The following is a 14,404-nucleotide window of genomic DNA, read 5'->3' as shown; positions in this document are numbered from 1 at the left end:
TGCGTCCGATGACACCGTCTATACGTTTATCATTTCCTGTACAGTGCAATAATTATAACAATTTCCAACAATTAAGATATTGTTCTGAGAAACAAACAACATTAAATATTCGAGTCTAGGCCAGAGGTGTGCATGCTGAAACTGGTTCAGAAGGAAGAGGGGACTGAGGTTTCTTCTTGAGGTTTCTTAAGGTGTCGGAGGGCAAAACCAAAGAGGGGTTCTCCAGGAAAACCACAGACTTTTGTCTCATTCAGCTCTTATTTATCTTTTTTTTTTTTTGCCCGTTTCAGTGGTTCGTTTGCTCCTCAAAGCAAAGGATTGGTTTGCACAGCCTCGGGGGACACACACTGGCAGATCAGCAGCAATTAGTTCAGTGTTACACCATTACTGGCGTGCAATAAAAACACAATCTTTCATCTTTTCACCGACATGTGGCTGAGGAGTCAATCACTTTGATCAAAATGCCATTACTATTATGATGACTGTACCACGCCCTGTCTGGTAGAGGTTCAAATTCATAAAGAAATGCAATAAAGAAAAAAAACAAGCAGGTGTGTTCCTGATTGTGTACTTGTCCATACGGGTGATGTTAAGGAAAAATCTGTACCTTCCAACCAAATTGTAGGAACATGTGATAGGAAATGTCATTATAATATGATAAGGACACGACTATTCTGCCAGATATGACTTACATTTGCACCGGAGGAGAACTGATACGAGGCAAGTGCTAAAAAACAATTATTTAAATCAATGCATTTGCATTGCTTTAGACTTTCGCATAATCGGTAATACTTTTTTTAACAGTGACAGTACATCAGTACTTAAAATGCACCAAAACCAAACAGATTACAAAAAGTGTCTATTAAAAAAAAAAAACACGTAGCCTTTAAGTTAAAATGATAAAGTTGATGCTCAGAAGCCATTCAGTAGAGGTGATGCTGGCAGACCGAAACTAGATGATGTCATTGTTTTCTAAAGAAACTTCAGTCTGTTCTACATTACGTCAGCAAGAATTATGCAAAGCAAAGATCCATATGGTTGTGAGGAGATTTTTTGCAAGGTCACCCTGCTACTGCGCATCTGGGTGATAGAGAAAAGCATAGCGAGAGCCAAGACAGAGGTCAAGCGAGCAAATATGCTTGCATACACACAGGCAATGCACCTCAAGACTCTAATGCGGTGCCCAAACATAAACAGATACACACATAGCAATGCACAAACAAATACAGGAATGCCCTCAGAAAGTGAAACAGCAAAGACCAAAAGATAAAATTAGATAATCATAGTGCTTATCATTCATTAATACACTCATCACTAATAATCCCATATCAAAGGTCTGCAGGAGAGCATGTACAAGCATGCACCATCTAAATTAAGTTACAGTCATAAGATAAGAGCATCATCTTTAAACTCTCTTTCCCCCTGTTTAAGTTAGTTTAAGCTTCGCGTTTACGAAAGAAAAGACTGAAAATTCCTAAAATTTCTGATAAGGTACATTCTCTCTCTTCTTAACGCCTGAGCGAGATCTTCCTATAAAGCAGAGTTCTCCAGCTTGCAAAAATTGCATTCCGAATCACAAGCGGCCTTTTGTCACCCAATCACGGTGACGGCTCACATCAAACAACAATCACAAAAACAGAAAATCGTTAAGACAGATTACAATTATTTTATCAGGTGTTCAAAGCAAATCAGCCTTTGGGGCTAAAGCTACAGAACCAAACAACCAAATGAGAGGCTATTGAAAGTCATCCATGGGATTTGGGCAACTGGGTACTATCAGTCGAGATGATCTAGTTTACCTCCGTGAATTCAATAGAAAAGCACATGCTCTATGTTGACTGGCATCTGTACACTTTGTTACGTGCTTGAGTTGAAGCTAAAGTCTGGTTTGCCTTTAAACCTAAACACTTCCTGCATGGTGCAGAGTTTTGGGTAGGGGAATGACAGTCAACGACATGAAAGGACAAATCTGGGTAGCATGAACTGCTATTATTTGCATTGAATTTTTCGTATGTAATGACATTCACTTTTATTTTAATGCACAGTGTAGGTGTCAAGGACTGAATAAGGCAACTCAGCTCGCTTGCTGATCTGCAGATTATTATGTCTGACTGTAAATGACCCATTACAGTGTGCTTTTTGAAAGCAATGTTAGAAGTGCTAATTTGTAAAGTTAGTGGAACAAATCAGTCACTTAGGGATAAATACTGAAAGGAGGCTAGGGGTTTGTGCCCCCATGCTGCAAAACCCAAATCCGGTAGGAAACACTGGAGTCCATGAATATGATTTCTTACTTCTTACTTCTGGTAAGAGAGGGAGTTGCCTGTATAAGTGTTAAAGGAGGGAGGGTTACACAGAGAGATAACTGCCCCCTGTGTTATATATTCTTCCTGTGACTAAACTTGTAGATTTATGGGGTCAATTCTCAGCATAAATGTAAAAAAAAAACAAATGTAAATGGTATATTCAGATTAAATGTTGGTTTAAGCCCTGCAAGGTGTGAACGAACGATGAAGCATCACCATTCATCCACATGTTTGAAGCTATTCACTTATGCCCAGGTTGCTCCAGGGGAATTGTCCCTGTAATTACGGTTACCATTTACAACATGTAAGTATACTGCAAGTGTTTATTTATTGATTAGTAGCAATTGTCTGTACACCACCATGTATTACTTTTGTTTTTGCGGCCCTCCCACTGACGAGTTAGCACGTGGCCATTAAAGTAATATAAATTACTCAAAGTGACACAGTTTTTCCTCAGGCTTACGATATCCATTATGTCATTTATCTGCCAGTACACTCTTTCTCTCGAATACAGTGCAATAAGTGCTAAAAACCACAGGTGCAAATATTGTGCTGTCATTCAGGTGATGCAGAAAAGCACTTTTATAATACATCTGTCTATCATACGGAAAAGCAAACATACCATTGAGTCTGCGCTCCAGAGCCTCTTCCTGCAGCTGAATACAGTAAATCTGCTCATCCAGATCCTCTAAAATCTACACACAGGGAGGAAAAGAGTGAGGTACGATATAATAGGTTCTTAACAAACATATCCACAGTGCACATGTTATACTTACTGTGGGTTTGACTAGTAACTGGCCCATCACTGTGAACATGCGTGACAGTCCCACAGGAGTACACACTGATGAGATAAGACAAGGAGCTGCTTTAAACCACACACACACACACACATACGCACTTATGCTTTTCAATGGCAAGAGTTTGAATGCTACCTTTAAACCGTGAGAACGTTTAAGTTTATGTAACTACTGTAGTAACATGGACAACATGGACAATGACTCTTAGGCCACCATCCCACCATTAAATTAGTTATTTTTAGATTAGATTACTTGTTCAATAGTATAGTGACCATATATGTCTATTTATTAGAATACAAGCAGAAAATACAGGAAATGTTTACGCATTATTAAAAAAACATAGACAAGTGTGACCTCCTCTTAAAGCTCCTTGTAATAGCAGGAACATGTTGCATTTTTAAACATAAATAAAATGAAACCCTTATTGCTAATTCTAATCTAATGACTTCAGGACTTCAACTTTCCCAAAAGAGTTCAAGGGCCCTATTATACACCTGGTGGAATGCAGCGCAATGGGCGACACAAATGTTTTTGCTAGTTTAAGCCCAGCGCAGTTATCATTTTAAGCGTCACGTTGTTTAAACAGCAAAAGCATTTGTTCACATTTTTGCATCTAAATAGAGAATCGGCATGGCGCGAGCGCAACTGGCTTTTAAAGTGGATGGGAGATGAGACTCTCATTGGTTAATTGCATGTTACGCCCAAAACAGGAACAAGGAACAACCCTTTTAGACTGTGTGCTAGGCGCACAAACAACTTTTCCCGTCGTTAAATTAGCAAAAGTGGATTCGGACACATCGATTCAGACTGTACATTGAGCGCTTTAGACAATGCACTTAGAACGTTAAAATAGGGCCCCAAAATGTGCTTAGTGCCAAGTGAGTTCACCCTAAATGCTGACTTTTGGCAGATGAACATATTTTGTTCTAAGAATTGTTTTTTTTATTCGGTGTACATTTTTTCCTGTATATTCTGTTTGTATCTTATAAGTACAGCATGTTTTTTTATTTAGCGGCATCTAGCAGGGCTCCAGACTAACCTTTTTCACTAGGAGCACAGGTGCCACCAACTGAAAATTTTAGGGGCGCAACCAGAAAATTTAGGGGCACAAACCGTAAATCAACATGCTAACCAAATATTCACATTTCTATTAAGTAATACACTGTATTACTAATAAATAATTTGATGATAGATGCAGAAAGTACAATGTGCCGTTTTAAATATAGTCACACATCACAAAAAAATGGTGATTGGTCAAATTTACTGGTCGCACATGTGTGATCGGATGTAATATTCAGTGGCACACTCTCAAATTTTGGTGGCAAAATGCAAAATAACTTTAAAACCACAAAGCTGGTGGTGGCCTAAGACTTTTGCACAAATAAAAATAATTTAAATGTAATAAAAAAATGAAAAAAGTTAAATAAATGTAAAACATTTGCTTAACATTCAAATGCTATATACTCACTAAGGAGCAACAGGCCACCCATCAGAGAGATGCAGGAGTAGAGGTAGGGCAGATAAAACTCCCATAAATCTAGAAAGACAAAACAAGACAAGCAGAGTAAAATACAAATCTATCCAGAACCAAACACACACCACACACATGCATGTAAAACAACAGGAAAACATTGAAAATGCCATACCATAGAGTGATTCCATGCTGGCGGCATCATTATCGATGAGAGCGGACGCCACCCACACGATGCCGAGGATGAGGAGACCCAACAGAAACAGCATGACAAATGTCTCCAGTATACGAGCTCTGATGCCCTAAAATCAACAAACATTCCTTAGCATTCTCACGTTTACTCATGCCAATACCCAAGCACGCACACACACCCAAATCAGCAGGTGTAAATGAGGCTCTAATTGGAAATTTATTACCGTGAGCCCCAGGACTCCCCTATAACACTCAGTACACTACCTCCATCTAACAACAATAGGTCAACGAGACACACAAAGATACGAATGACTTGACCTCTCTCTCTTTCTTATTCAGTCACACACACTTATATGAACAGTTATTAACATGTCCGGTCAGAGTTTGTGGCTGAAATGAAAAAGGTGGCTGCTACTGTCTGAGATCAAGTCCAGAGGCTCATCTGGAAACTATTAGGAGTTTCATTAAGAGTTTTTCCGGGTCAGTAAGTACCTTGTGTGTGGTGCTTAACTACCTTTTACTTGTGCCCTGACAGCGCAGACATCCATGTTGGTGAATGCAAGTGCTTATAATCTTTCCACCAATGCATTCTCTTTATTAAACCACCTGCAAGCATGTAGAAGATTTGCATCAATCAGAAACTAAATATCTGTTTGATGCCATCAAGATTATTTAACTTCATCCACTTACAAAGACACACTCTGAGTCTAACTGTCCCATTCAATCAACCCATGAATGATTTTCTAATGTCTACATTACCCAACTCTCATTTTACATGTCTGTCTCAGTCTCCCTCTATTTCACAGCACTCTTGATATTAAGAGAATCTAGAGCACCTCCAAGTGACTTCATGATGAACAACATCTGCCTCTCTCAATGCATCTTTAAACCTTTGACATCTGAACTTTGAATGAATGTGTGCAACTACATTGGTGGTCATAAATAACATAGGACAAAACAGAAAAGAAACAAAACTGTCCAAACGTGATTATTAAAAGCGTGAAATAGTCTACATATTCTCCTGGAAGCACTGTGCCACCCCCGAGCTAGATGAATCAAGAACACACAGATACAGGAAGACCATTAAGACAAGTTAACTGATGTGGTTCAGGACTTTAAAATGTAGAGAGAGATGTGGCCGTGAAGACAGGGATGGGGTGAGCTGTTCTACTCATGCCCAGCTAAATGTGTGCACTGCTTAATATAGTATCCCTAAATTATTTAGCATCTAGTCCTTTTACACACACACACACACACACACACACAATCTCTCCTTCTGTCTCCCTTTTACACACAGATCGGATCAGACTGCTACTAATAGCAGGTTAACTTTCGAAAAATGTTATGCATCCCAGAGAGGGTGATAAACTCTAAGACAGAGATACTTATTATTGAACCGAATCCCTCAAAACAAAATATGTCAGATTACAAGTTGCCCATAGATAGCTGCACTGTTCCACGGTTAAGAACTTAGGTGTGGTGTTCGACAGCAATTTATCCTTCAATAGTCATATCTTCAACGTCTGCCGCACAGCATTCTTCCATCTTAGAAATATCTCAAAAATACGACATATGCTGTCTGCATCAGATGCAGAGAAGCTTATCCACGCTTTTATGACCTCCAGAATGGACTATTGTAACTCGTTACTTGGGGGGATGCCATGCAAATCAGGCAAACAGGCCTCAGCTAGTTCAAAACGCCGCAGCAAGAGTGCTTTCTCGTTCTAAGAAGTATGACAACATAAGCCCAATTTTGGTATCTTTACACTGGCTACCAGTTGAATATCGCATAAAATTTAAAATACTATTAATCACCTACAAAGCCTTAAATGGCCTAGAACCTTCGTATCTTAGAGAACTAATATTAGAATACAATCCACCACGTACATTGCGGTCGCAAAATTCTGGTCTCTTAATTATCCCTAGAATATCAAAAGTATTCTATCCCTAGAATATCAAAAATTCTAATCATCCCTAGAATATCAAAAGCTCTGGAATGATTTGTCCTGTGAATCAAACACAGTCAATCACTTTAAATCTAAACTTAAGACTTTATTCTTTAACAAAGCATTCACATAATTTGTCTAGTAAATGTGCTTATCTCGCAATAGCTTGTACGGAACAAAGCATTCACAACTCTTCTGGGTAATTTACTAACACCGCAATAGCTAGCCTGTCTGGAACCGAGCATATATTAAAACACAACACTGTGTGACACTTGCATTACCTGCGAACGGCCCCTATGCTAATAGGATTTTGTTTCTCTCTCCCTGTCTCACCTCGACCCAAGGACATTGAGACAAACAGACCCTCCCAAGGACTTTTTCCTCCTAGGACTTTTTGTTCCTCCATGAGGTTTTTCTCCTAGGGGGTTTTTCAACCCTGGAGAGTCAGCCGAAATTGGCTTAACTTAGAACCCTCTTGTATACGAGACATTATTAATACACTCGCTTGTAAAGTTTATTCATAGCTGCTGTTTTTTGCTACTTATATTGTCTGTCGATTTTTCTGTGTTTCCCCTGCTTCTTTTAATGTAAAGCTGCTTTGAAACAATTACTAATTGTGAAAAGCGATATATAAATACAATTGAATTGAATTGAATAAAAATCAGGTGCTCAGATGCAAATGTTGCTAAACGCCACCTCTGTTAAAAAATGAGATAATGATATTAACCGAATGCTCTCGGTATGTAATAAAGATTAATCAAATACCTTCAAATTTGCTTAAAGGGATACTACAGCCAAATATCAAAATAACCCCATGATTCACTTCCTCTCAAGCAATCCGATATACATATGTTCATCACTTTTCAGACTAACAAATTTGGAGTTATTTTAGTAAATGCCCTTTCTCTTCCTTGCTTTATAATGGTAGGAAACAGTGATAAGGGAAAATGTCTGATTTTTAATCAACCCCCAAAAATTCATCCTTCACAGTAGGGATGCACCGATACCGATACTGGTATCGGCCTCGATACCACATTTTCTGAAGTACTCGTACTCGTTTAAAGTCCCCCGATACCAGGGATCGATACCACGGTCTGAGAAATGTCTATGTTTGAGCGGCGTGTAAGGGGTTAATGCCTCATGTTGTCCAAAGAGGCAGAGTTTACAACAAACTGGAAAACTAGTCCCTTGTTTTTTTGTTAAATTATATGACTAAAGCTGTTACCTGTATATTTAAATCATGTTTTTTATTAAGTACTCGGTATCGGCAAGTACTGAAATGCAAGTACTCGTATTCCAAAAAAGTGGTATCGGTGCATCCCTACTTCACAGAGGTTATCTACACGTCTCCAAGGGGTTAATATAGATCTTCTAAGGGCGATTTTTCAAGAAAAATATTTTAAACTTTCTAAACATTAATAACAAGCTTCTGGTAACAACAGCATCTTGGCCTCAAGCGATTCAAGAGAGAGTTTTAGCATAGTTGAATGCCATAGGTACGTTGTGCGGTGACTCTCGTGAATCGTATGGGTCCAAAATAACGTTTTTACCAGAAGCTAGTAATAGTTTATAAAGTTTAATATATTTTTCTTTCAAAATTGCATCAATTACCCACGTAAGACCTTTATTAACCCCATGAGCCATGTGTATTACTTATGTGAAGGTTCGATGCACTTTTTTGGGCTTTAAAGCCAGATGTTGTTCCCTGGACCCTGTTTTATAATGTTATAAGCTTGGAAAAGCAAGTACACTTAATTCCAAATGTGTTCATCTAAAGATGATGGACATATGTATTTTGGATTGCTTGAGGGTGAGTAAATCAGGGGGTAATTTTGATATTTGGCTGGAGTATCGCTTTAAACCTGGCCTCAGGCAATTCAAAACGTTTGTTGAAAGAATCTGCTAATACATTTCAATTGTATCAGAAATTATGTCTATTTAAATTATGTCTATAAAATAAACAAAAAAACAGTAAACAAATATGCAAAACAATTTTCTGCAAGAAAATGAGAAACGGGACGAAAGGACTTTAAAATTACTGGCATAAAAGTAGCAACAGAAAAGCAAATTTCTAAAACACATCTCTGATCTTTCAAACCAGACAGAACTGAAACACTCACACACTCTCAAACACATTGTAGACTAAGTGTATTTCCCCTGCCCACTAAGAATTCACCTCCACTAACTATTACTGCCATCAATAAAGGCTCACCATGAACAGTAGTTGTTACCTTACCTTGAAGCCTACTACACAGAGAGCAGTGTCAGAGACACAAAACAGAGCGCAGACCACGCAGGGGACATGAATCACAGCATATCAACACACACACGCAAGCCATTGATGTGTCATTCTGACTAATACGTTAGAAGCCCGTCAAAACGAAGAAAAAAAAAACAGGATATATGACTTGAGGAAAGGACTTCAGTACTTTTGAAGTTTCTGCGTGTGTTTCATTTTCTTTTTATCCCTCTTCCTACAGTGTCACCAGCTTTTTCTTGTTAGCATGAGGTGTGTAACAAATAGGACATTTGAGAAAGGCTTCTGAACTACTCTGGCGTTTGTCAAGAACACAAACAGCAATCTCTCGTGGGAGGTTTTAAAGCATAACAGTGTTAAAGAAGTATTATAAGAAATTAAATATTAACCCAAAATAAATATTGAGGGGAAACAGGCAGTCATTTTTTGGTGTGTACTAGTTAAGTGCTTAAAAAAATACATGCAATGACACAATACACTTTTGGTACGATAACTAAGACGTCTACATCTACACAAAACAGTTGGGTATGTTCACACATCACGTTTACTTGAATGCAAGCACACTGTGCAAGAAACATCTCTGAACATACATTCACGCTTTGCTATGGCTTGACTATGGAGGCTATTATCCAATCCGGTGTTGCGATTCTTTTGCTGTCAAAATAGAGAAACTCATATGTTGTCATAGTAACGGGCATAGAATGGGGTGCAGGCAGAGTAAATACGCAGTGTCACGGCCTCAACAAGCAAAGCCTGGGAGCGAAATCACATCTCAAAAATAAATATCAGTCCTATTGTGGACAGGCTACAAAGGAAGAGAATGACAGATACTCTCACACACACAGAGGGACATCAATAAGACACTAAATTTAGCATCTTCAAGGTTCGTTTGATTCCTAATGAGCCAGTTGCATGTGATGATAACATCATGCATATGATGATAAGATCTAACATATAAGACATGTGCATGTTGGAGGGTTAAAAGGCTTTAAGTACCACCTCAGCTCAGAGGTTTAGATGTGTGCATCATGTTCACACTTGTGTTACTAAAATCAAAACTCTGCCATCTGTTGGACAAAATCAAAATTGCAGGCTTCCATCCAATACAACATTTCCCAGGCTTTCTGCCAAAATGGCATACACAGAAGGCAACTGTGCAATGAAAAAAAAAATGATTCACACACTTTTCTTCCTCACAGTGTGCTATGCGACATATTATAGTGGGTTTTGTTTATTACACTGATGAAGTAGTAACACAAACATTGGCCCGTAAAAAGCACCAGTTATGGCTTACAAAAGCTTTTAACAAACTACCCAGTTTCATTTCCTCCAGTTACTGACTGTAATGTGCCATATATACCTCCCCATTTAACCATCTAATGTGGAGACTGGCACAAGCAGGTCATTTGACTTTTATACTTAAAAAGAAAACATGAAATCTTGGTTTTATGAGGTTCTGTGGTTGACGACTTAACCCGTCCTTGCACCAGCAGGGGGCTTTCATACGAGCGGCGGTTTCTGATCATTTCCTCCTTTTGCTACACACACACACACACACACACACACACACACACACACACACACACACACACACACACACACACGTACACCGGCCATTCTGAGACGTGTAGGCCAACATAAAGCAGTGCTTCCCTCTCTTCCGTGTTTCTGGTTGATCAATGGCCAAAAACAAGTCGCCGTGCAAACGAGAAAATGAAGTAGTACGCCTCACCGCCGTACAAATGAGCGTAGCCCTCATAAACTACAGTAGCAACTAATCTTTATGTAGCTTTTCCAAGAGGGACATAAACCAGGAGCGACCTCAAACTGTGATGAAGCAAGACCTGATGAATTCCCTCCCACCCTTTCATTTTTATCTGCGGACTCTATTGTGACCGCTTGCGCTTGTCAGTTTATGGTCTTTATGGGCAGCGGTAACAGGCATTTTTTGGAAGGCAAAAGGCATTAGGTTGAATGAGCTGTAGAAGTAAGATCATTCTGCTTTTTAAGTTTTATCTCTTTCTAGGGTGGGAGAGTGACCCAAATCCTAAAGGGTCACACATAAAACTGTGTATGTATGCATGTGTGCTAAGGGACAAAAGAGTAAGTGCACAAATCTTAGCAGCATTAGGTTGTAAAATGTGTGAAAATCAATGCATAAATCTTGACTGCCGGAAAATACAAACACATACTACAAAAAGGACATGATTTGATTGACTGACTTTGATTGACAGCTTCACTTGAACTACACTGAATTTATCATAATTGTCATGATGCATTCAGTGTCTACATTGACATAATATAGAGACAAACTCATTTAAACACAATTTGACTGAAGGCTTGAGTTTGCAAAACATACAGAGAAGCACATGGCTCAGTGAACAGTGTTTGCTGGATAACAATTAAAAACAAAAACTTTGGAACAAACATTTGGAAAAGGGTGTGTAAAAAACTTTGGAGAGTATTTGTACCTTTTTTGAACCTGCAAAGCCCTCAGACTCCAGGAAGAAATATGCAAAAGGCATCAGTACAAAAAGACAGAGATTTGAGAAGAGGGACACCAGATTCCACAGGCCTGAGGGGACAGAAATACATTTTTACTAGATCATAACTAGAACATATTTTATCTAATTACACTTCAAAAACACGATAAGTTAACATAAATTATTAATTAATAATTAATTATATAATTAATTAATAGCACTGGAAGCACTCTACATATTTTAAAATTGCACATTTAAGAGTAAAAGTTTTATTATTTTCTCTTTTTTTAAATGTCAACAATTACTACAAATGAAAACCCAGCTTACAGGTAGCTGTAACAGAAATTGCCTGAGGAAAAAAATAGACACTGACACCACCTTGTGGCCATGACTAAATCTAAAAAAATAAATAATCAGCAGTATTCTTGCTAAAAAAAAACATTACAGAGCAAACTATCTTTATATATTATTTTATTATACTTTATTAATTTATATTATTAATATTTCTGATAATTAATTTGTACTATTAATAAATCAATTTTAAAGTCATCAACAAAGCTATCTCCATGGCAAATACTAAATAATAAAGAAAATTCTAAATTAATTAAAGACATTTTATACAAGATAAGTATTCTACAAAACATTCCAGAGATACTTTAACATACACTTTATATTTCTGAATAAAAACACAATGTGCATTCAAAATACAGAACACGTTATACCAATGAACAAGTAAAGCATGAAAGCATACAAAAAAATAACAAAGACTTTCTGACTATATCTTTCTGAAAGTTGATCATATTTTAACACTTCATACTCTACAAAACTACACTTGTGAAATGTTAGAGTAAAGAGCTAATACTGACCATGGATGAGTGATCCATTAAGCCACTGTATGTAGTAGTTTTTGGGAAGGGAGAGCAGGATCTCATTACTGATTATAGAGAATGGCAAAAGGAGGACGGCCCCTCCTGATACTGCCAATGTAAATGTACATAGGTACATTCTGGGTTTAAAAAGATAAAAAGATGGGGGGAATAGGAAAGAAATGCAAAAATAAAAAATAAAGGAATAGGAAAGGGGAGAAACAAAGTGTAAACAGTTAGTAAAATGAGTGCTAATGTTGTTGTACAATTACCATATAAAAGGACTTTTTGAATAATCTTTTAGACTTTATTAATATGGTGTTACATAAAGAAAATACAATTGATTATTAGTATAACATCTAAGCACATCTAAGAGAAAATTTTCATCCCATCATTCTCTCTCAAATAATATAAAACTGGGTCTTTTTGTGGCCCCATTAATAAACTACAGCCTTAAATAATATGCCACATATGGATAAAGGTTCTTACGATATTCTGTTGACAATGGCATCCTCATCTTCCTGGTCATCTATTGATATAAAAGAACATCATTAAACCAACAAATAAACCAGAGAGATTGCTGTCAGTCACTTCATTTTACATGAATAAACTGGAGCTTTTAAATTTGATGAACATTTTTTATTTCTCCAGTGTTTTTACACGAAACTTGTTTAAAGTTGTTAACGTGTAACTCCTTGTTACAAGCTCATTAGCGTCACTTGTTTGAGAATCGTGCTACACTAGACAACACTATGCACTGCAGCCTGTATGTTTACCTTCAAATGTAACAAGCATACAGCAAACATTATAAAAGAAAGCAAACATCAGAGCAAACATGGCAAAAGAAGTGTTGGCATTCATTTCAAACTTGAAAAAAAGGAAGTAATTTTATTGTGGCGCTGTAGATTGTCTTTAGATAAGGATGATGACCTGACATCATCTTTATCTGGAAAGCACCAGAGCTGTTTTTTAATCTACTGCACAGTTTTTTACTGTGATCCTTTAACACAAATAGCTCTTCCTATGAAGCTGTCTTGTAAATAAGCAGATTAAATGCGACAGATGGTTTAATAAGAATAAAGCACCATCTCTCTGTTCATTTACCTGAAAGCAACATGAAAACAATACAGGATAATCATAAATCACAAGACTAAACCTTCATAATGAAGCAGCCAGATGGTAGAAGGCAAGTTGGTCGGCACAAGGGTATGAAGGGTAAAATAAAACAAAGAAAGGGATACGGGAAAGAAAGTATGGAAGAGCGCTCCTAAATGAATTACAAAGACTGCAGTAACAGGAATTTTTCAGAGCCATGAAAGTACCTTTATGTAAAACCTAAGGTCATACAGTTTAGCAGCTGTGCTTCACACAGGTCATCTGTTCTTTAACTGAGACAGGTGGCATGTAAAACAACCTCTGTGGCAACCAATGCTCTCTACAGGGTTTAGCTGATGTTAGTCAAGCTACATTAACAAAATAAATAAAAAAAATTCTGTATTTTACCATAAGGAAAGACTATCTAGTTAGACCTGGCTTATCTTGCTTTTGTTGTGCACTAGGAAAATTGTTCACTTCGTTGCAGTGAGGGCCAAAAAGGTGTTCCTGTCAGCACAAAGACATCTGGTGATGATGATCGTTGCACAAAGTAATGTATTTTTGAGGGGACTTTGGTGATTTGTTTATAGCCCAAATGTTCCCAATATGGTAAAGTTTCATTCAGTTATCTTGTATTCTTTATCCTGCCCTGTTTTGATTTGCAGTTGATGAAGTCAATTCCAATTACTCCAAAAGTGGAAATCGGAGTTGACTCAAAAAAATTTAAAAAAATAAATAAAACGGTTTATGTGACCCAGGCTGAAAGTGGTGTGGTATAGCATTTTGTGCTGCAGCTGATTGTTTATTATATAAGGGGGACAGATATAGGGTGAAGTTATAGATATATAAAAATGGTACTTGTATTAGCAAAAAGTATTAATATGGTAAACTAACACCAATAAGAAAATCAAGGTTTTGCAAACAAATAGTTTAACTGCTACAATACACAGTGGTAATTATTCTAAAACATTATTTTATTTAAATTTTATTT

General features: G+C 37.4%; 1 protein-coding gene across 1 annotated transcript in view; it reads right to left on the bottom strand.

Annotated features, from left to right (window-relative positions):
- The window catches only part of lmbr1 (limb development membrane protein 1), a 32,691-nt gene that overhangs the window by 15,808 nt on the left and 2,479 nt on the right, over positions 1-14,404 (bottom strand). The window contains exons 3-9 of the mRNA XM_065289386.2: positions 12,808-12,847; positions 12,319-12,458; positions 11,441-11,544; positions 4,750-4,876; positions 4,572-4,640; positions 3,083-3,147; positions 2,929-3,001 (exon numbers count right to left, since the gene is read on the bottom strand). Coding sequence (XP_065145458.1) covers positions 2,929-3,001; positions 3,083-3,147; positions 4,572-4,640; positions 4,750-4,876; positions 11,441-11,544; positions 12,319-12,458; positions 12,808-12,847 — 618 coding nt within the window. The remainder of the gene's footprint in view (positions 1-2,928; positions 3,002-3,082; positions 3,148-4,571; positions 4,641-4,749; positions 4,877-11,440; positions 11,545-12,318; positions 12,459-12,807; positions 12,848-14,404) is intronic.

Source organism: Paramisgurnus dabryanus, chromosome 2 (assembly GCF_030506205.2).
Source record: "Paramisgurnus dabryanus chromosome 2, PD_genome_1.1, whole genome shotgun sequence".
NCBI lineage: Eukaryota > Metazoa > Chordata > Actinopteri > Cypriniformes > Cobitidae > Paramisgurnus > Paramisgurnus dabryanus.
The sequence above is the reverse complement of the archived record's forward strand: the minus strand, read 5'-3'. Positions and strand labels throughout refer to the sequence as shown.